This window comes from Eublepharis macularius, chromosome 9, assembly GCF_028583425.1.
Source record: "Eublepharis macularius isolate TG4126 chromosome 9, MPM_Emac_v1.0, whole genome shotgun sequence".
Lineage (NCBI taxonomy): Eukaryota > Metazoa > Chordata > Lepidosauria > Squamata > Eublepharidae > Eublepharis > Eublepharis macularius.
In genome coordinates, this window is record NC_072798.1 from 59833760 (window position 1) to 59858017 (window position 24258).

Below are 24258 nucleotides of genomic sequence, written 5' to 3' on the forward strand. Positions count from 1 at the left end.
AATGACAAAGAAAATACTGGGGTTTTGCACCTATATTTGGTATCTTTGTGTATCAAGTTTCATATTTAGGAACATGCCTTATATCATCAAACCATTGGTCCATTTAGTTGAGTTATAAAAGAGGGCTATAAAAGATGGCTAAATACTTTTTTTAAAAGCTAGGAATCCACAGAGCCTGTTACACTTATTGTTATAATAGTATATCAATATAATGGTATGAAACTGATGATTTTTTTAAAAAATTGAAAGTGGCCCAGAGGAGGGGAGGGCAGCTGCTTCTGGGAGAACTGCTGTATGGAAGCACTGTTGCTGCTGTGCTGTACTTGCAGCTGCACTGTCAACAGGGAAACACAAACCTATTTTCATTTGGAAACCCCCATTGGCTTCTATGATGCAGCAGCTCTCCAGGGTTTCAGGAAGAAAAAGGCACTTATACCACCTCCTACCCTTTGCTTGGGATTGAACCTGGAACTTTCTGCTTGCATGTAAATGCCATCCCACACACCCATTTTTTCACTTTGGTACATAGGTCCCATTTTCCATATGATTTAAAAATAATATTTCAGTGCTTTGGGAAGCACAATCCTGAGTTGCTGTGGCAGAGATGTCAGTCACTGGTGCAACAGTGGAATCACTGGTCCATTCACTATGGACATTCAACTGGGGAAAATAACATGAGCTCCTCCACAAAATACAGACAGCATAGCAAGCATGCCAGAGACCATAGTAACCCTGGAAATCCCCACCAATCAGCCAATGGAAGCTAATGATAAGCTTGTGAGTGGCACAGGGCCAATCACAGCATGCTGATCTGGCTACTGCCCACCCCCCACTGTCTCCCATGGAAAGTGAGCAGACGGAGGAAAGACTCTCCCCCTGGCAAGGGCCTGACTGGCAGCAAAAGTGCTGCATGCACACAGCCATCCCTGACCCAAGCCACATGCTCCCTTCCCCTTGGGAAAGTAAAAATAAGAAGACAAAAATAAACAGAGCCTAAGTTCAAACATGCAGTCCCCAGACCTGAGATCCAGCATCCTAACAACTGCACTAAGAGGGTAGATTCCAAGGAGGCATGCCATCAGGCATTAAGCACAACTGCAGCCCTGACATTACCACCAGCCACATAGGTCTGGGCAGAGACAACTGCAAGAAAAGCAGTGGAAATCACAGACAGGAATCATGATTTAATCTTCACTTAGGTGTTGCCAGCCCCCCCCCCCCCGCCTTGTTATGGAGCCCACTCTGAACTACACCAGTTTTCTGCCCTGCTGTTTTGAGGCTCCACCAAAGACTGTTTAAGGGCAGCATTGCCCATGCCTGTGTCCTGTTCTCTCTGCTGTAATGGACTGTGCCACCAATGCCTCCTGCCTCCTTGGACACCTATCTCACCTGGGCCCAGAGCCATGCCACTAGCAGTACAGTGCCAGCCGGAGGGGCCTCCACGAGCCTGGCCAGGCACCCCCTGGTAAGTTCCCATGGGGAGCCCCTTGCAGGACGGTCACTGGGTCTGCCCTCATCACTAGGCAGCCTGCTAGCTGGCCCCCAAGACATGCCAAGGAAGAAGCCATGTTCCCAGGCAGCAAAGAACCAACACGGACAGTTTACTCTGAGGCTGCCATCTCAAGACCCGGCTCCTGTCATGTCCACAGCGCCCAGCCTCGCCCGGCTATGCATATCACTGGAAGCCACCCCAGAATGGAAGCTACATGCCAGCTGTTCAGAACACCTAATGGACGCATTTCAATACAACCACCACATTCCAGAACCGATGCAATCAAGACAACTCCAGCTTCCTGGCAATTTCAATCAACCCGCCCGGCACTCCCCTCTCCTCCTTTGTCCCCTCTTCCTGAGGTGTCACAATCATATATTCAGACACTAAAGTGGCCCATTAGCGATAGTTGTAGACCCATTAAGCCTTTGTTTCCCCTCTTGAGAACCACATGGAAGGCACTCGCCTCAGGGTACGTTTTTGGGTACTTAAGCAGGCTTTCCCTGCCATGAGGTGCACGCCATTCCTATCTTGAACCCTGACTGTCACTCTGCGTGTCTAGTGCAGGCATTAGATATCGCCCCTCTTCATTGCTACGTCTTTGCTTCTCGCTGTGACCAGGTACGTATCGCCCCGCTTCTTCGATCTCAAGTGGGTTCCCTTCTAATGCAAATGGCTCTATTTTTCCTACTCTTTATTTCTTAGTTCTTGTATGTACTCTGCATGTATGTGCTATTGCAGGCATACGCAACATTCTTAGTAAAACATGTTTTATACTTATTAGTCCTTGCCTCTTTATTGCACGAGTAATCTGGAAGACGGACTCTGGTATAGTTGGTTAAGATCCGCACTAATTAAACCCAGACACTGTGCTGATTTCCCCATAAATAACAGTTCTTGTAACATAGGGAGGGTGAGAGGCAGGCAAAAACCTTGGAGCTGACATTTTACCCCTCTAAACTGAAAGAGGAGGAACAGTTTTGCCTAGCCAATGGGCTACCCTTATGATCCATTTTGGCAGGGGTGCCACTCCACAACCCCCCTCTGCTGTACCCGTGGCAGCAGCTCTCTTGAATCCATCTTGGGTCCCCTTAGCCAGCACTCCCAAGATGCACAGCTTATCAGATGTCAGCAGTGTTGTGGAAGAGTTGGGGACCCAGAAACCCCCATGCTAGGGCAGCCACACATCCCCACGGACCACTCATCAGCTCATCCTTGTGCAAGCTGTACACAGCAACCAGCAGAATGTGTGTATGGAAAGGGGGTGGGGACCAATATGTGAGGTGAGCCTTCAAGGGGCCACTGGACTTCTGCTGTTTTACAGCTGAACAAAAGTCTAATGGCTCTTGAAAGCCCAACCACATGGTCATCCCTGAGTCACAGCCCACCCTCCCAGATGTGTGAAGGGCCAGTCACAGATAGGGGAAGTGGGGCGGGGTGGGGGGATGGATCTAGTCTCATTTGCTCACAGACAGGGACAGAATTGTAGAACAACCCAGACGTTATTGAACAACAAATTATGAAGTGGTCTGATGAACTGGGTTGCCATCTTCTATCCAGTATGGCATCTGTGCCACTGCATACTGCTCCCAGGGCCCATGGAGAAACTAGCTAAGCTGTCCCTAGCACAGCATGCAACTGAGTGAGTTGGACCTGTTGGTTGGAAAGCTGTCCAAGGCAGAATGCTTCATGGATTGAGCTGGAAATGGTGATGGTGCAGGTACTGCACTGGTCATACTCCCAGGTCTCCCTATTGAATCACCACCTGCACAGATATGAAGCAGAAATCTGCAGCAATAGCAAACAGCACAGACAGGGCCTGCAGTTCTAGCCAAATTGGGGGGGGGGCGGGCCTCTCAAACCACATGCTGTAGCCATTCAAAAGATACCTATCCCATGAGGAAATGCTCTACAACTGCAACTGTTCCATCTGCTGCCGCATAGGTGGAGGTGGGATAAAATACTCAGGAATTAAAACTTCTAAGTTAGGTTAGCAATCTTTCTCTGTTCCGGAGAAATACAGGCTATGGCACTATGATTCAGCAGACTAATAAAATAGTCTGCTGAATCATAGTGCCGTAGCTTGTATTTTCTCTAAAATATTGCCAGTAGAATAAAGGTTGTGTTTATTTAAAAATAAGTGATTGTTTTGATATCTACCTGTGCAATTCACTGTGGCTGTCACTGAAGTAGCCCTGGTTTCATGTTCCTCCTGTCACTCCTGGCTTGACCAGAGTTTCCTACCCAAACCAGCATGTAACTTAGAGGGGGGGAGCACTTCATCTCTGTTTTCCCTTTGCTGCTAGAATGCTCCAACAAAGATCTGCCTTGAGTCTCAGTGGCAAAGGCAGAGTATAAAAAGCATAAATAAATAAATAAAATAAATAAGTATAAAGCAGAGAGCCCTCCACAGGGAAATGAGGGAGGGAATGTGTACCCTCAAAGTAGAACATTCGAAGAAAAATAGTTACAACCCTGTTTGCATCATCATGTTCTGTGCAGTCCCAGACAGGGAAGTTAGCACGTTCACATACCCAGGAGGTGAGTGTGAAGCTCTTAAATGAAGAGGCTATGCAGGACAGCCCTCCTAACTGCTGCTTTATTCCTAGAATTCACATCAATGGAGTAATACCTGATGAAGAAGGCTGACAAACATGTGGAAGCTTTGCAGATATCAGACAGAGGGATTCCTCTGAGAAGGGCAGAGGATGGTGCTTGGGTCCTAGAGGAATGTGCAGTAATGTGCAACAAGTAAGGGACACTTGCAAGATTACATATATGTTCCCATGTGAGAGCATATAGGTTTTGCTCTGTCAGGAGGGAGAAACATTCAAACTACTGAAGAGTCTAAAACAGCTATCGCAACAATGGTATGAGCAGGTTGCAAACATGACTTATCCCAATTAATCAGTAATCAGGATGAGTATGATAAGATGTGAGTGAAAGTTCATTTTACAGTGTATTCTATGGAAGCAATGGTAGCAAAGAAAGACTTTTCCACAAGCATTGTGTCTGCACAGTACAGAGCAGAGGAGGTGTTCCAGATAGTCTGAGGCCTGTTGGTATCTGGCCTGCAGGAGATGGAATGCTTGGTGGCCAGCTGTGACCTTTTTGCTCAGTGATTTTCAGATAAGCTCTCTTGTATTCATTCAGACTTGGACTCTTCAGGGTAAGATGGTGCTATGGTGCTAACCTGTTCAGTTGTTTGGGATACTTTTCACTTTAGTCAGTCTGAGGAGAAGAGCATGATCCTTAGAGGATTGAGGCCTACCTCCTGCTTGTATGACCCTGCCCTTCCTGGCTAATTAAATTTGTGGGGGTGGAGGCTGGTTGACTGGCTCTGAGAGGTAGTCAATGGCTCCTTGAGAGAAGGGGAGGTCCACCCAAGCCTTGAAATAGAGTGTGGTTCGTTGACTTCTAAAGAATCCTTCCTGGACCCAGGAGATTTCTGTATCGACTAGCATCAAATGTTCATTCTTCAGCAAGGTGATTGAATGAGTGGTGGATGGACTTCAAGCATTCCTGGATGAGGTGAATTATTTAAATCCTTTCCAATCTGGTTTTAGGTCTGCATATAGGACTGAAAGCCGGTTGCCATGATGACTTGGTCTAGGAGGTGGACAGAGGGAATGTGACTGTTGTTTCTCCTGGACCCTCAGCAGCTTTTGATACCATCAATCATTGTATCCTTCTGACTGCCTTTCCCGGCTGCGATTGGGAGGCACCATTCTGCAGTGGTTTCAATCCTACCTGGAAGGCAGGTTTCAGAAGGTGGTATTGCGAGACTGCTGCTCAGCCCATTGGCCTTTGGAGTCTTGCAAGGTTCCAGCCTGTCCCCTATGCTCCTTAACATCTCATGAAACTGTTAGGTGAGGTCATCTGGAGATTTAGGCTGGGTTGTCACCAATATGCAAATGACATTCAGCTCTATCTCAGTCTTCCAGCTGATCCCATATGGATTGTACTAATCCTGAACTGGTGCCTGAAGGTAGTTTTGGATTGGATACAAGCGAATAAACTGGAGGTTAATCCCAATAAGTCTGATTTGGAGTTTAAGGTGTGATCTGTTCTGAATGGGGCTTCACTCCTCTTGAAGGAACAGATCTGTAGTCTGTTGGTGCTTTTGGACTCAGGTTTACTGCTGGATAAGCTGGAGGCAGTTGTGGCCAGGCATGCCTGTTACCAGCTTCGACTGGTTAGCCAGCTGAGGCCTTTCCTGGGCAGAAAAGATCTGGCCATTGTGGCGCAAGGCTTGGTTACGTCTATAGATTACTACAATGTATTCTACATGGGGCTGCCCTTTAGAAGTATTCAGAAACTTCAACTGGTACAGAATACTGCAGCCAGGATATTGACCGGAGTTCATTGAAAGGACCACATCAGGCAAATCTAGGCCCATCTACACTGGCTCCCAATCTGTTTCTGGGCACAATTCAAGGTGCTAGTATTGACCTTTAAAGCCCTACATGGATTGGGACCAGCATACCTGAAGGACCACCTACTCCCTTATGAACTACCCAACCAGTACAGTCATCTTTGAAGGCCTTGCTTCAAATGCCCCTGCCTTCTGAGATTAGACAGGTAGCAACCAGGGAGCCAACCACCTTCATCATGAAACTCCCCAGAGACACATCTGTCCCATTCTCTTGCCATCTTCCACCCGTGGGTAAAGACTTAGAAAAATTGGCATTTTCTCAGTGATCCCTCCTTTCTGCTCAATGTTGTTATTGTTGTGGTTATATTTTTGTATGCATTTTGGCTCTGAATTTACTTTTTTAATGATGTGTTTTGATTGGCTTTAATGGTTTTACAGTGTGATTTAATTATGTATGTTTTAACTTAATTTGTTAGCTACCATGGTGGCACTTGTGAAGGCAGAAAGGCAGCTATAAATTTTGTAAAATATATAAATAAATTCCAAATTCTGGACTGTACGTAGAATGAGATAAATATGGCAACCCTGCAATTACACATATGCCTCCACTATGGCCATATATTTAGCAAAGACCTGAGGGCAGGCCACAGTGGAGAACAGCATACTGGAAAAATTCATCCCCACCCTGAAATCTCCAAAATTTTCTGCAAGATGAATGAATTGACACATAAAAGCAAGCACCCCGTAGGTCTAGGACAACAAACCATTTATTTCTAAAAACGTGAGAACATTAAACAAGGAAACCATTCTAAACAAGGATATTTTCAAACATTTATTGAGGTCTCTGAGCCTTTTATCCTCTACCTTCCTTATCTATAAGAACTTAATGGGAAAAAATCCTCAGCCTCCATGAGAAGAGCGAATTGGCTGCACTGTATCTTTATGGAGGAACTCTGACAACTTGTCTCTGAGCTCCGGAGAAACTGGAGGGGATTGAGTCAATGGGGGCCTAGTGTCTGGGAATGACAGACTCCAGAAAGTTTATAGACAACACCCATTAATATTTGGTAATAATCTCCGGGTTTATGGGGAAAATCAGAAGAACATCAGGTGGACTTGTTGCTATGGAGTTTGATTTATTATCCTTGATTTTATGGCCTTCAGCAACTTGAAAACTGATTTGTCTTTGCCTGCCAAAAAATCTACCGTATAGTGGCATGACAAAGTAGGATTGCCAGTCTCCAGGTAGTGGCTGGAGATCTCCCAGAATTATAACTGGTCTCCAGGCCACAGAGATCAGTTCACCTGGAGAATATGGCTACTTTTGGGGGTGGACTTTATGGAATTATGCCATGCCAGGGTCCTTTCTCTCCCCAAACCCCATTTTCTCCCGGTTTCACCCCCCAAATCTCCAGGAATTTCCCAACTTGGAGCTGGCAACCCTATGACAAAGTCTTAAAATCATGACCTGCAAAGTCTTATTTTTTCTTCTTTTTTACTTCATAACATCTGGCTTGATGAAGAGTTTTGGTGAACTCAACAGTTTGCACAGTGCTGTATGTCATTTGGTTGGTCTTAATAAGTAGTACTGACTTGACCTGGATAGTCCAGGAAAGCCCCATCTCTTCAGGTCTTGGAAGCTAAGGAAGATTGACCTTGGTTAGTAATTGGATGGGAGACCTCCAAGGAAGTCCAGGATCGCTATGCAGAGGCAGGCAATGGTAAACTACCTCTGAACATCTTTTGCCTTGAAAACTGCAGCAGGGAATACCATAAGTTGGCTATGACTTGACACCTTCCACCACCAATTAAAAGTATTACTCAGATTTTGTTCTTGGCTTTTGGGATTTTACTTCTGGACCCACATGGCTGCAAACAACTTGTCTACAGGACTAGGCCATACATAGATTCATTATTTGAATGATAATATTGACTATATTTCACATAACTGGAAATAGCTTTATATGGAATATTATGAGCCAGATGGACCACTTTGTGAAATATGATTACAACTATTATTACTTTCTTTATTTCTTAGTTTCAGGTGAGTAGCCACGTTGGTGTGCAGAAGGCAAGCAAGATTTAAGTCCAGTAGCATCTTAAAGATCAATGAGATTACCCAGTGTCTAAGCTTTCGAGAGTCAAGCTCCCTTCTTCAGATACAAGTACATATGGAGATCCTTGAGCCTTTATATCCCAGTCAGAAGGTGGGAGGAATGTTTCAAAGAAGGGAGTCAGGATGAAAAGGTACAATGCAACATGCAACATGCTTGACTGGAGCAGGGCAGGAAATGCAGAAATTAGCATCTGTAGTAAGAATCCTAGGGATTAAATGTTCTGAATTTGTGAATGAACTTAATATATATTTATATTATTTGTTACAGGGTTGGATCCAGTGATCCATTCATGCAAAGATCACAGATCTTTCTCTTATTCCCCTTCCAGCAATATCTTCTAAACCCAGGAAAAATGACTCCCAGGATCACAGGAGCCACTTGAACTAAAACCATGTTGGTCAGAGGGCTATAATGAGGAGGGGATTGGGGGTGACGTCTCCCACTAGTTCCTGTTCTGCAAATGCAATATTTTCTGATGCAAGAGGCAGAATAATGATTTCAACATCTTCATTCTCCTTACTGTGACCCCTTGGCCTCCATGGCTATTAGACCATGAGGGTCTCCCAGTCCAAGGAATAAACACTGATGGGGTGGAAGGGACTGCTGGGGAAAGAGAATACTGGGAAGAATTACAACTGTCAGCAGCTTCCACTAGTAGATCATTGCATCCACTAATACCTTGTGAATCATACCATATAAACAGCCCTTTTTAAAATATTAAAACATTTTTAAAACATTCATTCTTTGTTTTCACTTATCACTGAACACAGAAACAAAAACACACTAAGATTTGTCTTCTTTTAAAAATTTGCTGTTTTTTAACAGTTTGAAACAATTCAAAATATCATAACACAATGAAATAAATCAAATCTATTTTTCAAACATGAAGTATAGAAAAATAATTTTAGCATTTATATAAAAATGATCTGTTAGCTATTGTAGGAATGAATTCTTTTGTAATATACAAACCAAACCAATTACTGTTGCAAGCCTAAACCTGGATAACGGTGTTGTAAATAGTAAACGACTCCAAATGCTAAAAACATTAATGATGGTCTTAAAATTGCTAAGGCAATACAGGATTCGTCACATACAATCCGATATTCAAAGGATGGATACCATCGTGTATAGCCTATTAAAAAAGGCAATAGATCTCTTTACTAATTATACATTTTGATTTTGAAATATTTAAATTAAAAATAGAACTATAATACATACGTATGATTTTGTCACGATCGGGATTTCCTGTTTAAAAAAAAAACTGTTATAAGAAGTGAAGAATTAAAGATTTTTTTTAAAAAGTATTACTATTTTATCCAAGGTATTTTTTTCTTACCAAGCACACATGTCAAGAACTGGAGAGCATTTCCTTTGAATTCTATCATCCAAAATGAATAATAAATCATATAATGCAATTATTTATTTGGCAGGTACGTTTTCTTTCTCCCACTTAAAGTGTTACTAGACAATGAAATGTCCAACCTACAAAACTTCTCTTCTCACTTAAAAGCAGCTTGCTACTGAAGCAAGCCTGTAGCGGTGTAAAAACAGGTTGCTTATTTGTAACTATTGTTCTTAAAGTGGTCTTCTGTGCATTCACATGAATGGGTTTTGAATGAGAACAGAATGCTGATTTGGAACCTTTCTAGAGCTAGGGTTTAGACACAAAAACCCTCCTGCTCTCAGAGATAAAGCTCAGACTGTGTACAACTAAAGTAAAGGATTCATGCCTTCCCATTCAGTTCCTTCCAAAAATGAAAGTGTGCACCACAGCATCTGTTCCAGGGAAGGTTGGTGGGTTGTGTGAATGGTCTTTCAATGAACAAGTTAGAGGTAAGCAAACTTAGCACTTATTTGTGGCATCAGTGCATCACATTGAATGGTATAGACTAGCAAGGTTACCTACAGTTATAGGTAAGCAACCTGTTTTGACTTCTGCATCACAATGATGGGTATAGACTAGCAAGTGTTGCTGGAACCTATCCAAGTTGTGGGAGAAAGGCAAGAAACTGGCTCTCATATGATGACAAGGATCAGCTGAGAGTTGGCTACTGATTTCCCAGTCCTGGAAACTTTACTGTCTGCCAGCCTTGTTGGGGTGCAACAAAGTTGGGGTGGGGAAATTAGAAGCTGACTCCTAGCCGATTAGCAAATCAGCTAGACTTCTGATCAACCACCAATACCGCCCCCCCCCCCCCCCAAAAGCTAAGTCTCAGCTAGCTGAAACAGAGACATTACAGATCGGACGCTTCTGATATCCAGCATCATGAAGATATAGAGGTTTGTCCTGGAGGGTTAAAAGTCCAATCCCAGACTGGGCTTCAGATCCACCAGTACAGCAGAAAAAATGCTGTTTCAGCAAGGCTGGGACTTAGAAAAGTTATAGATCTGAGGCTTCTGATCTTTAACTTTGCTGTGTTCCAGCCTTGCTGAAGCTCACTGATTCTTTGAAGGGTGGTGGTGGTGAATCAGAAGTCCAGTAGTAGCTGATTCCCTAATCAGCTGAGAGTTGGTTTTTGAACAAATCCATTTGGCAGCTGTTTGCATTGTGCAATACAAACTGAACATCTCTGCGCTTGGCTCACATTTTGATTATGTTGAACATGGTTGTGATGGACAGACCAGTTCCAGCTCCACCTCTCCACAGAAACAGCCAATGAGAGCTGGTGGAATGCTGGGCCAGTGACAGTTGGAGTCAGTTGGGAGTTTCTGAGAGAGGTGTTTCGATGCTGTTGAGGAGAGGCAGTAGAGATAGATCTCTTTTAATACATATCATTCCCAGTTTAACCACAATATATCTATATATTTTGAAATTATTCATTCCAATGTTCTATCTTGTAAACAAGAGTTCTTTTTTATTTTTGTTTTCACCCTGGCTGGCTTGAAGTTGTTGGCTAAAGGAAAGTAACACACACACAAGTGAACTTCAAACAGTCTGGTCACAACAAATGGGCCAAGTTTAAAAAATGATGACAGCATATTAGGAAAAGTTAACTTTGAATTCCCTTTCCTGAATAACCCTGGGCCGTAGCTGGATGAAGGGAAGTAAGTATAGGAAACAGGATGCCTGTCTGGTGGAGCCTCTGGGAAAAGGCTCTGAGGCCTGGGAGGTGGCTAAGCCTGCCTTTACTTCCTTTCACTAGCCTGTTGAAAGGTCTGGGAGAGGCCGAGTCTAGGGAGTTTGGCAAATCTGGGTCACAAATTATGCTCTCTGAGGCCTGGGTGGTGGCTTGGCTCCCTTTTATTTGGAACAAGCTGGTTCCGAAGCTTCTATTCCTCTTTTCACCCTCCTCCTTCCTTTGTGGCCCCCGTTCCCTGCTGGATCAGTCTTACCACAGTTCAGTTGGAATTCTTGGGATTGGAGCAGCTTCTCTGCTGCTGCTGGGGCCTGTTCCTTCCAAGTCTGTGGGAGTTGTCAAGAGTGTTAAGCTCCATAACAGGCTACCATGGACTCAAAACCGCACCCTCTGGTCATGGGGGGGGGGAGGAGTTCATCCCAGTCTGAAGGTGGGGGACCTTGGTGGTAGTCTGCAGTTGCAGCCGTGGAACCTAGGACTGTTGGCTCTATTGTTCGCCATTGCTCCAAAGCGATACAGGGTGGTGGTGGTGGTAGAGCCCTTCCTTTACCATGCGAGCTAATGCTGTTCTTCATCCAGAATTGTTGTGCTCTGTAGAGCGCCACCAAAGATGTCCTGCTTGGAAGGCAGGGCCAGAAAGACTGGTGATCCCTGGGACAAGCCCCTCCCCTCTGGGATCAAAATCAGCTGACTAAACCTGCCTTTGGAAAGGAGGAGCTATATCCTAGAAGTAAGGACTGCCTCACTCCTAGGACCACTGGAGAAAGATCTGAGAACCAACAATTTTGCATAAATGAGCCCTAGGTGCTATGTCTTGATCGTATTAGATCTCATGTGATAGAGATGGTTCTTAGAAACTATTTCATATATCAAATAGTGTGGTGTGTAGCAAGCTAGATTATGAATAGAAAGACCTAAATTCACATCCCCTTAGCTGTGAAGCTTCTTGGGTTACCTGGCCCAGTTATTCTATCTCAGCCTTACCTACCTCAGAGTTTTTATAAGGGTTGGGGGAAACATTGTCTCCTGCCTTGATCTTCTTTGAGGAAATGTAGAACTAAAACATTTACACAATTAATGGTAGAGAATATAATTTTTAAATGAATACTAAATTTAGTTTTATACTTACTACAGAGCTTATTTACACAAGTGTCTCCTTTTGGGCATTCACTACATGGCCGTCCTTTTCTATAAGGCCTCCTTGGGTAATTGCCACTAAAGAAAAAAAAATCTGAATGAAATGCATGCATTTAAATGCAGACTCTTTCAAATGTAATATTTAGATGCTATACACTGAAGGGGCACATGTACCAAGGCATCAATTCATAAAACTAAGTAACACAGGGAGCACAGATTAGGGACTGTGCATGAGCAGGCCTGCCACTCGGAGATTTTTATAGCATCTTAAAAAGCTCCATTAGGGACCTCTTCTCCCAAGTCACGCAGATGCCCATTTTCCCGCCTAAATGGGCACACAAGTACTGGGAAGAGCGATCTCTTCCCTCAGTTCTCCTGAGCCACTGCAACCCAAAACTGGAAATAAATAGAGAGTTCACAACAGGGCAGGAGGGAGTGATTTGCGCCTGCCCGGAACAACTCAATGAAAAACAGGGTTTCTCACCTGTAACTGTTGATCGTCGAGTCTCTTCTGTGCAGACACACATTGGGACTGCGCAGGCGCAGGCCAGCCGCGGAAAAGATTTTTCTAGCTTTTAGAGATGTGAAGGGGACGTTCGGATCCACCGCGCATGCGCGTCGGTGTTCCCGCCAATTTTGAATGCATATATATCCGAACGTCCCCGGCATTCCCTCAGTTCACCTGAGCCGCCGGAGAAACTAAGTTAACCAAACACTCACAGCGGGGCAGGCGGGAGGGAATGTGTGTCTGCACAGAAGAGACTCGACGATCAACAGTTACAGGTGAGAAACCCTGTTTATCGTCTTCGTCCTTCTGTGCAGCCCCACATTGGGAGAGTAACTAGCATCTCACCAATGGGGGCGGGTGTGAGTGTCTACTTGAACAAGGACTGCAGGACAGCTGTGCCAACAGCCGAGTCACGTCGTGCATGCACGTCCACAGAGTAATGCCGGATGAAAGTGTCTGCAGAGGACCATGTCGCAGCTTGGCAGACGTCCTGGAGCGGCACCCCTCGCAGGAAGGCAGCAGAAGCAGCTTGCGCTCGAGTGGAATGAGCGGTAACCAACAAGGGACACTGGACTCCAGCATGCTGATAGCAAAGTTTAATCGTAGACACAATCCAGCGAGAGATGGACTGGGCAGAAGCAGGTGAGCCCTTGCGAGGGCCAGAGTAACACACAAACAGGGCAGGAGATTTCCTGAAACATTTGGTGCGGTGCAAATAAAACAATAAAGCACGCTTTACATCCAATGTGTGTAGAGCTCGTTCCCCTGGGGATGAGGGCGTTGGAAAAAAGGAAGGGAGGAACACCTTTTGCTGTAGGTGAAATCTGGAGACTACCTTGGGCAGAAACTCCATGCTAGTGTGGAGCATGACAGTACCAGGGAAAAACTGCAGGAAGGGAGGGTCACACCGCAGGGCAGACAGCTCCCCAACACGCCTAGAGGACGTGATTGCCACCAGGAAAGCCACCTTCTGAGTGAGCAAAGGCAGGGGACAAGAAGATAGAGGCTCAAAGGGCTGGAGCATCAGCTGGGAGAGAACCAGGGAGAGACTCCATTGTGGAATGGGATGGGCCCTAGGAGGGAAGGTCTTGAACAGGCCCTTCAGGAACTGCTTGGAAAGCCAGTGAGTAAAAACTGTCTTCCCATCAATCTGCTCATGGAAGGCAGAGATTGCAGCCAAGTGGACCTTAACACTGGAAAACGCAAGGCCCTGGGAGCAGAGTTCCAGGAGGTAGTCCAGGATGACAGGAAGCGGGCAATTAAAGGGAGAAACCCCCTTCGGGGCCAACCACTTGGAGAAACGTAACCACTTCCTCTGGTAGGACAACCTGGTGGACGGTTTCCGGGCATTCAAGATCACCCCAAGCACTCCAGAGGAGAGGCTCACTCCCGGTTGCCCAGAAGCCAGGCAGTCAGATTCAGTACAGCCACATCGTGATGCCACACCCCGTCCCTGGATAAGAGGTCCGGGGCGTGAGGCAGGGGGAGGCATCGCCCCTGGGACAGGGAAAGTAAAAGGGGGAACCAATCCTGGCGAGGCCATCGAGGGGCAACGAGGATACAGTGGGTTCGGAAGGCCCTGATCCTGGAAAGAACCTTGTACAGGAGCGGGAAGGGCGGGAAGGCATAAAAGAGCCCTGGGGACCAAGGTATTTGGAAGGCATCCCCTAGGGAGTGGCGGCCAATGCCGGCCCGGGAGCAGAACAGCGGGGCCTGTTTGTTGCGGGCAGTGGCGAAGAGGTCGACCAAAGGCGTGCCCCATGTGCGGAAAACCTGGTCGAGGTAAACCCTGTTTAGGGACCACTCGTGCTGAGGCAGAAACACCCTGCTCAGTGCATCCGCCGAGGTGTTGAGATCTCCGGCAATGTGCACGGCTCTGGGAAGGACGTTGTTGACCATGGCCCAATTCCATAGAGTCGTCGCCTCCTTGCAGAGCTTGAGCGAGACCGTTCCCCCCTGCTTGTTGAGGTAGTAGCAGGCCGTGGTATTGTCCGACAGGACCTGAACCCTCCTGTTCCGAATGGCATCTGCAAAAGAAGCGAGGGAGTAACGGATCGCCCTAAGCTCAAGAAGGTTGATATGCATGGATGCCTCAGATGAGGACCAGATGCCCTGAGCCGAAAGCTGTCCACAGCGCCCTCCCCATCCCAAGTTGGAGGCATCAGTATAAACTGTGACCTCAGCTAGGAAGGGGCCGAAAGGACAGCCTTCAGACAGGTTTCCAGGGACAGTCCACCAGGCCAGAGAGCGCAGCACTACCCTGGGGATGGAAAACCTCTGATGCTGACCCATGGTGAGGGGGTTGTACCTCCAGACAAACCAGTTTTGCAGAGGCCTCATACGCAGGCGCGCAAAGAAAACCACCCCTGTGGAGGAGGCCATAAGGCCCAACAGAGTCTGAATCAAAAGGGCCGTCTGATACCGACAATGCATAAAATGCCGGGCTAAAGCGGAAAGCCTGGCCAACCGGTCCGGGGGCAGGTAGGCTCTGCCCCGCAGGGAATCGAAATGGACCCCAATAAACCTAATGGTCATGCCCGGGGCCAGGATAGACTTATCCCCATTAACCACCAAGCCCAACCTAGCCAGCACGGACAAGGTGAGGGCAATATGGGCCTGGAGAGAGTCAGGCGAGGGTCCCACCAGGAGCCAGTCATCCAAGTACGGGTAGATAAAGCAACCCTGGGACCGCAGGTATGCCACTATGGTGGCCATGCACTTCGTGAATACCCTGGGTGCAGAGGCCAGCCCAAAGGGCAATACGGTATATTCATACACAGAATCCCCATACACAAACCGCAGGTATTTCCTGTGGCCCTCAAAGATAGAAATGTGGAAGTAGGCATCCTTCAAGTCTAGAATGGCTAGCCAGACGCCCACCTCCAGGAGCTCAATGACCCGTGCCAGGGTTAGCATCCGAAACTTTTCAACCTTCAAATAACCGTTGAGGCCTCTAAGGTCTAAGATGGGCCGGGAACCTCCACCCTTTTTATCCACAAGGAAGTATCTGGAGTAAAATCCCCATGGGGAAGTAGAGACATTGACCACCCGGACAGCACCTTTGTTAACCAACTCCACAACATTATTGTGTAACACAACATCACAACATGTAGAACAATGGGGAGGGAGAGAGAGAGGAGGTGCATCTGTAAACATTAACTTGTAACCATGGGCCACAATGGACAGGACCCAAGTGTCAGAAGTAACACGTTGCCAACAGGGCAAAAAAGGCCGAAGCCTGTCCAGAAACTGGGCAGCAGAGGAAGTGTCCTCGGAGGCCAACAGGGGAGCGTTCAGGCTTAGTCAGAAGACCGAGGGCTTCTGCACCGAGGTCGAAGGCTTGGGCGAAGAGGGCTGTTGCCTGCCCTTGGACCGGCCGGAGCGCCTCGAAGAGTGACGCTGCTGGGCTGAATAGGATCGGTGACCGTAGGACTGGCCCGAGAAGAAGCGCCCTTGACGCTGCTGGTAAGGCTGGTAAGGGGTCTGGTAGGATCGGAACCGACCATAGCGATACCTCGGACCCGACGACTGAGCTGAGGGAGCGACTCCGAGGGACTTGGCCGTCTGCTGATTCTTTTTCATCAGGGAGAGGGACTCATCCGTCTTCTCCGAGAAGAGCTGGGGCCCCTCGAATGGGAAATCCTCCACTTTCGCCTTCTTCTCTGGCGGCAGGGCAGTGGACCGGAGCCAGACGTGTCGACGCAGGACCACCGAAGTCGCCATCGAGCGCGCCGCGGAATCGGCAGCATCCTTGCCCGCTGTCATCTGCTGTTTTGACAGCCGTATGGCCTCCGCCTGAAGGGCCTTCACCAAGTGGCGGCGATCCTCGGGGAGATCGGAAAGGTAAGAGGACAGCCGTTTCCAGAGGAACAGATTGTAGGACCCCATTATGGCCTGGAAGTTGGCAATACGGAATCCCAAAGACGCGGACGAGTAGAGTTTCCTGCCCATGCCATCCAGCTTTCTGCCTTCTCGGTCCGCCGGGGCCGACGAGGAACCGGAATGGAACCGAGCCTGACCCTCCTCAGCCACGATGGACGAGGGTTTCGGATGACTGAAGAGGTACGGGCAATCATCCTGTTTTAAACGGTAGTACCTCTCTACCTTCTTTGCCGTCGCGGACACGGACGCCGGTGTTTGCCAGAGCGCGAGAGCGCTGTCAACAAAATCCTCCACAGGGGGAAACGCCACCGACGCGGGGGACCCGGAATACAGCGCCTCCAGCAGCTTACTCTTGGGCTTGGAGATCGTGGAGGAGACGTCTATCTCCAGCGCGGCGGCCATCCGCATCATTTGCTCGGAGAACAGCCTGTAGTCGTCATTCGGGGACGACGAACGGGGCCCACCCACGGTGTCATCCGGGGAAGGATCAGAGGCCGCGTCCGAAGAGCACTCTGACGGGGACGCCAGACCTTCCTCATCCTCGGAATCTGAAAACTCCGGCGAGGTTTGCGTGGGAACCGAAGACCGGTGAGCGGTCGGGACCGACGGACAAGCCGCAGGAACCGACGGTCGCAGAGGCAAGCCAGGAGGTGGAGGAGCGGATGCCGGGAGCCCGACTGGCTGAGCCGGAACGGAAACCATCGGAACCGAAGGATGCTGCAGGAAGGGCAGCGACTGTTGGAACCACGCCACAAAATCCTGCCAGGAGGTCATGTTCCCAACCCCTGCGACAGGCTGACAAGGGGGCAGAGGAGCAGGCACCGGGGCAGGCCAGCGAAGAGGCATCGGAACCGACAAGGTAGACGGCAATGGAACGGAGGCCTCCGAAGGCGCCGGAGCGGAAGGCAGGGAACGTTCGAATGACTGGAACGGTTCCGTGAAAGACGGAAACGGCACGAATTCCTCGGGAACCGACGGAGGAGGCGTGCAAGGAGGAGACGGGGTGTGGAGACTCACCACATCGTCAGGGATCAGGACCGGTCCAGATGGAGTACCAGGTTGCACAGTCGGAGCCGGGGATAAAGTACGGCCCTTGGTCCTCGATTTCGTCTTGGCCTTCTTGGGCTGGGGTTCCGAAGCAGCCTCTGCGGCCGAAGGCTTGGAGGAAGACTTCGGCTTGGATGCGGAACGCTTCTTGGCCTTCCGGTCGGAAGGACGATCCCCGGAACCGGAGTCAGGTCGGGCCTCCGGAACGGGTTGCCCCGTCGGTTCCGTGGGGAGCTGCTCTGGCGACTTACGAGACGGCGCCGGCGACGGAGCGGCGGAGCGGGGCCTATCTCCCGAAGAGCCCGATGGCTTGGGGGGGAGAAGGTTAGCATCCCACAAGAAGGCACGGAGCCTGGCCTTCCGATCACTCCTTGCCTTCGGAGTGAAGGACATACAGATGGAGCAGCGCTCGACAACATGCCCCTCGCCCAGGCAGATGAGGCAGAGCTCATGGCCGTCCGAGTGCGTCATTTTAGTGCCGCACTTAAGACACTTCTTAAACAAAGAAGTTTGGGACATAACGAACGGTATCTTCCACCGACAAGGGGAAAAAAATACCGACTAGAAGATCACGATCCAAAAACTCCGAAGAGACGCTGAGAGAATAAACGCTAGACAATAGAACCTTTTCGTACGGCGGCGAAAAAGGAACTGAGGGAATGCCGGGGACGTTCGGATATATATGCATTCAAAATTGGCGGGAACACCGACGCGCATGCGCGGTGGATCCGAACGTCCCCTTCACATCTCTAAAAGCTAGAAAAATCTTTTCCGCGGCTGGCCTGCGCCTGCGCAGTCCCAATGTGGGGCTGCACAGAAGGACGAAGACGATCAATAGTTACAGGTGTGTACAACCTTGTTTTTATCGTTGTTCTCGGTGCAGTCCCACAGTGGGAGATTACCAAGCTACACGCACAATGGAGGCGGGGTGAATTGCTCAAGAAAGTTTTATTAACAATAACCGTAGAGCATAAGTTAATGCAAAAACACAGTGCAGTGGGTACAAATAACTTTAGAAAAAACACAACACCAGAAAGGGCTGACGCAACCTGCTAAGTGTGTGTGTGTGCGTGTATATATATGTATGTATGTATATATACATATACTTAATATATTACACACACACACACACACACAATATGTTAAGTATCGTTCAGAAAACTGAATTGAAGGCAATATAACCGACATCATAAAGCGCTGACAACATATGTAAACCTGTTTATACAAGATTATTTGGCATCCATTTACATCCTTTCCTTTTACACAAATAGGGAGTGCAGTACAGCCTTAGTCACAGACATGTCCAAAATCAAGTTGACATCTATGGCCTAATGTTTTACAAGCGTGTCACCTGAAGACCAAGTTGCTGACTTACAGATATGAGCAACAGGGACACCTCTCAGAAAAGCTGAGGAGGATGTCTGAGACCTGGTTGAACGGGCCTTCACCTGTAAAAGGCTTCGAACACCTGTGGTGATAAACCAATCAAACAACTGACACAATCCACCTTGAGATGGTTTGAGCCGAAGCTCGTTTCCCTGTTTGGACCCCCAAAACATACAGCTAAATGTGGATCAGTACGAAACCCCCCTTTTCAGTCCAAATAAAAGGATAATGTCCTCTTGAGATCCAAGAAGTGGAGTGCTTTTCAGCCTTAGACTGCAGGTTGGGGGAAAACACAGGGAATGTGATATCTTGTGACATGTGAAAGGTGGACAGAACCTTGGGCAAAAACTTCAGGCTGGTCCTGAGAACCACTCTGTTGTCATGGAACTTGAGGAATGGCATATCTCAGCATATCTGCTCTTGAATTGTCTGAGCCCACAATGTAAATGGCATCCAAAGAAACATTGTTGAAAATTGCCCAATTCCAGACGGCCATAGCCTCCGCACAAAGGGCTAACGAAGCTGTGCCTCCCTGCTTGTTGACATAGTACAAGGTAGTGGTGTCTGTCTGGATCAGCATGTTCTTGTCCCTGAGAAGAGCTGTAAAAGACATAAGAGTGAAGCGGATGGCTCGGAGTTCCAGTACATTAATGTGTAAGGTCTGTTCCCTGATGGACCACTCAACTTGTATTGACATAGTACCACAATGTCCACCCCAAAACTGGGACGATGCATCAGTTGTAACTAATTTGGTGATGCTTCATACCGAAAGGCATGCCTTTAAACAGGTTCTCATCATCAGTTCATCACAGCAGAGATTTTAGTAAGTGTCTAGGTACTAAGAACTTGTGGCTAGGCGAATGAATCGTAACTTTGAACTTTCTAACAAATTAATTTTGGAGTCCGCATGTGAAGGCATGCAAAGGGAGTCATGGCTGTGGTGGCTGCCATATGTCCCAACTATTTCTGTACCTTCCAGACTGGTTAGAACCTGTTCTTTATGAACCTCCCCACTAAAGATTTAATGGTCCTTGCTCTCTCAGGTGGCAGAGAGGCCGTGCCTGTAACAGAGTCAAGAAAGCAGCCCATATAAGAAACAAAATGGACCGGCTCAAGTTTTGACTTTGCAAAATTAATCACCAGGCCCAATCAGCCACAGGTATTAACTGTAGGCTCTGGTACATCTTAGGAATGATTTTGAGTCTGATTAAGGAGTGAATGAAGAGAGTTTATTCAAGAACTACAACTTTATATAAAGAAGAAAAAAAGAATAGATACTACACCTTACTAAACTGGGAGAGAGGGACTTCCAGGAAGAAGCCGGAAGTAGCCTAAACATACCAATCTGGAGACATGCAAGAAGGACAGAAGAGAGGCAGAAAGAAGGGTTTTATTTTGCTATCTAAATGTCAGATTTGCTGCTCCTTGCAGGTATTGCGTTTTCTGCCTTCTTATACACAACAGATTGTATTTCCAACACCCTTTCTCAAGTCCACATGGTTTAACTTCTTGCGTAGACTTTCAAACTTGTTTTCAGGGAGTGGCTTAATGAACATATCTGTGATCATGTCTTCTGTGCAGTAATACTCCAACTCAATAAGCCTGTCCTCTTGCATATTTCTCACTAGATGTTGTTTTACATCAATATGTTTGGTTCTGGAGTTTATCTTTTCTGTTTGTACAAGTTTTATGCACACTTGGTTGTCCTCGAAGAGTTTTATCGGCTTGGGTTCTGTCCCAAAGTCATTCATTAGTTTCCGCATCCACTTCAGTTGTCTGCATGCCTCTGCTGCTGATACATATTCAGCTTCAGTCAAGGACAGAGCCAGAGTTTCTTGTTTTCTGCTGCTCCAACTCACTGCTCCGTTGCCATAAAAGAATAAATGTCCACTGGTAGACTTTCTGTCTTTGGCATCTCCTGCCCAATCTGTATCCATATATCCCGCAAATCTGGATTACTTATTGGCAACTTCAGTTTCAGATGCATAGTCCCATTCAGGTATTTGGCCAGTCTCTTGACTGCATTCCAATCTCTTTTGTTTGGTGACTCTTTCTCTTCATAACACAAAATCAGATCATCAATGTAAACCAGAATTTCAGTCCATCTATTGTCTTAGTACCTTGTTCAGCTTTTCCTTGCTTAAAACCTTCTTTGGTCAACATTTGGTGTAGTTTTTAATTCCAACATCTTGCAGCTTTTTTGAGCCCATATAAGCTCTTTTGCAGTTTACACACGAGACACCTTTCTTGGGATTGTTCGAATCCTGGTGGCTCTTCCATGTAAACTTCTTTTACTTCACAATGCAGAAAAGCTGTTTTTATGTCTAGATGCTTCACGTGCATCTTTTGTGCTGCGATACTCAGGAGTACCCTTACTGAAGTGTGCCTCACCACTGGTGTGAAGGTTTCATCATAGTCTTCACCATATTTCTGAGTGTAGTCTTTGGCAACCAATCTTGCCTTGTATCTTTGCACATTGCCTTCTGCATTTGGTCTTCAAAATCCACTTGTACCCAACTGTTCTCTTCCCTGGAGGGAGTTCTTCAAGGGTTTGTGTCTGATTTTTGATGAGAGGTTCAATCTCTTCCTCTGCAGCCCTTCTCACTTCTCTGCTTCTTTGGCAGGCATTTTTGTTATGTCTTTCCATGTGCAGATTTCAGCCACAACTTCTGTCCTTGCCTGATAGGAAAGTCTTTTTGGTGGTATGTTCTTGTTTAATCTCTCTGATCACCTGATTCTTGGCTCTTCAGCCCCTTCTGGCTTTGTGACCCCTTCTGGCTCTGCGGGTTCCGCAGCTGTATCATGTGGGTAGTTGTACTGCTCTTTGTTGCTGTTCTTCATTTTCTCCTGTTGGTGCACTTTCACCAGTGTCTGTTATCTTCCTTTCATTAACATAGACAATGTGGCAGATGTTTATAGTTTCAGTATTTGGGTTAAGGATTCGGTATCCTCTACATCCTTGTGCATACCTCACAACAATTCCTTCTTCTGCTCAGGGATCCAACTTAGATCTTTCTTCTTTAGGAACATAACTGTAGGTTTTTGATCCAAAGACTTTCAGGTGATTCGTACTGGGTTTGTGCCCATAACATAGTTCATATGGGGTACTGCTTGTACCTTTGGTTGGCAGTCTATTTTGCAGGTAGGTAGCAGTGTTAATTGCTTCTCCCCAGAATTTCTTAGGTAGCCTTGCTTCAAGGAACATGCACCTACTCATTTCAGTGAGAGAGCGATTCTTTCTCTCTGCTACTCTGTTCCGCTCTGGCATGTGTGGCACTGTGACTTGATGCTGAATCCCATGCTTGGTCATGTAATTTTTCATTTCATGTCCTACATATTCACCTCCATTGTCAGTGTGATGTGCCAATGGCCCTTTCTGGAATCTGTTACTGACCATTGCTACATAAGCCTTAAATTTTTCCAGCACTTGATTTTTCTCTCTAATCATGTAACATATACTTGGAGAATGCATCAATGAAGGTGAGAATATATTTGTTGTCACTAGGCATCGCTATTCTCATTGGACCACATAGGTCACTGTGTGTTAAATCTAATGGCTGCCTTGCCTCATTTTCCTCAGCTCCTTTCCCTCTAAAGCTGGATTTAACTGCTTTGCTTTTAATGCAGCATATACATTTTTCTTCAAAAACACTTTGTAAATTGCATGCCTTTCATCAGATTATTACTTTGAAGTTGGATGATTGAATTTACGTCTCAGTGCCCAAAACGCCTGTGCCAGATTAATGAGCAGTTCTTATGTCTACAGGTCTCCTTTGCATTTGCAAAGTCAGCTACTTGCTGGCATGTTTCCAGGGTATACAGACCATTCTGCTTCTTAGCTGCAGCTATTATTTCTCTGTCCTCCTTAATGAGACATTATTTCCCAAAGGATACTTTCATGTTTTTCTCTGCAAGTCCGCTTACAGAAATCAGGCTAGTTTTCAAAGTTGGTTGCTGGAGCTGTGTCTCAAACAGCTGGAGCTGTGTCTCAAACAGGACCAAACTAATAAGGTTAAGATCAGGACATATACAAAGAGCACTGACCGGAACTCATACTTGGAATATGGGTCGTTTCACCCACAGCATTTAAAAAGGAATATTCCCTATGGCCAATTATTGCGTATCAAACGTAATTCATCGACAATGTGTGATTTTGAAAGGGACAGTGAAAATATGTGCAGGGATTTCCTTAATAGGAATTATCCCTGGAGGGTTGTTCGGGCGGCCCTAAATCGTGCTAGGGCCACTGATAGATCACGCCTGTTTGAGACACAGCTCCAGCAACCAACACAGAGAATTAAATGGGCTCTTGACTTTACCCCTTTGACAAATCAGATTATCAAGATTGTAAATAAGCATTGGCATATTGTTGAGGGTATTGAAGGATGTGAACAGCGCCCCGTCTGTGGATTACGCAGAACAGGTAGCCTAAGGGATAGGCTTGTCCATGCTAAGCTGGGAAAACCACGAGTTGATTCCAAACTCCCGTCAGGTACCTTTAAATGTGGTCACTGTAGTGTGTGCAGACTTATTTGGGAGGGGCAGGAGATACAGATTGGAGACAGGAAACTGATACTGAAACAATTTGCTACCTGTCAAACTTACAATACGGTTTATATAATTGAATGCCCATGTAAATTATTTTATGTTGGATGTACTACTAGACCCCTTAAAGTACGTATACTGGAACACATGTCTCGAATCCGGAATAGAATATTGGAAGCGCCTCTAGTTCAGCATTTTGTGGAAAGAACTCACGATGAGAGATGTTTTAAAGTTGCGGTCCTTGAGGTAACAGATCAAACTGTTCTTTTACGGAGGGAGGCTTTTTGGATTCATGAATTACAAACAGTTAAACCTTCAGGCTTGAATAACGAACTTTCTTTGAATTGTTTTTTGTAAAGGGTTTTCTGATAAATGAATCCACAATTATTGTAACAAGGGTTTTACTTGAGAATTAGAAACGGTCCCTTTAAATGAAATGGTTGATTCTAAAGAATTTGCATAAGAGATACCGATGGACAATAGGGAGGCTGCGCGAATCCACATGCAGCCACCGGTGTCCTCCCTCTCCAAGGGAAATTCAGAAAATACAAGAAAGCAACAGGTCTGTATGGGTAAAATGATGAGGAGTTTATTTTTTATTATTTTTTAATTTGCTGTATTGATAATACAAAGGTTATGTATGAATATATGTATGTATTACAGCGGTATATAATGCCCCTGAGGAAGCAAAT

The 24258-nt window shown here is 46.5% G+C and overlaps 1 protein-coding gene across 1 annotated transcript in view; it reads right to left on the minus strand.

The window, feature by feature from the left end:
• Nucleotides 1-8961: 8961 nt before the first annotated feature.
• The window catches only part of LOC129335330 (glioma pathogenesis-related protein 1-like), a 31300-nt gene continuing 16003 nt past the window's right edge, over nucleotides 8962-24258 (minus strand). The window contains exons 4-5 of the mRNA XM_054987763.1: nucleotides 12170-12276; nucleotides 8962-9116 (exon numbers count right to left, since the gene is read on the minus strand). Coding sequence (XP_054843738.1) covers nucleotides 8962-9116; nucleotides 12170-12276 — 262 coding nt within the window. The remainder of the gene's footprint in view (nucleotides 9117-12169; nucleotides 12277-24258) is intronic.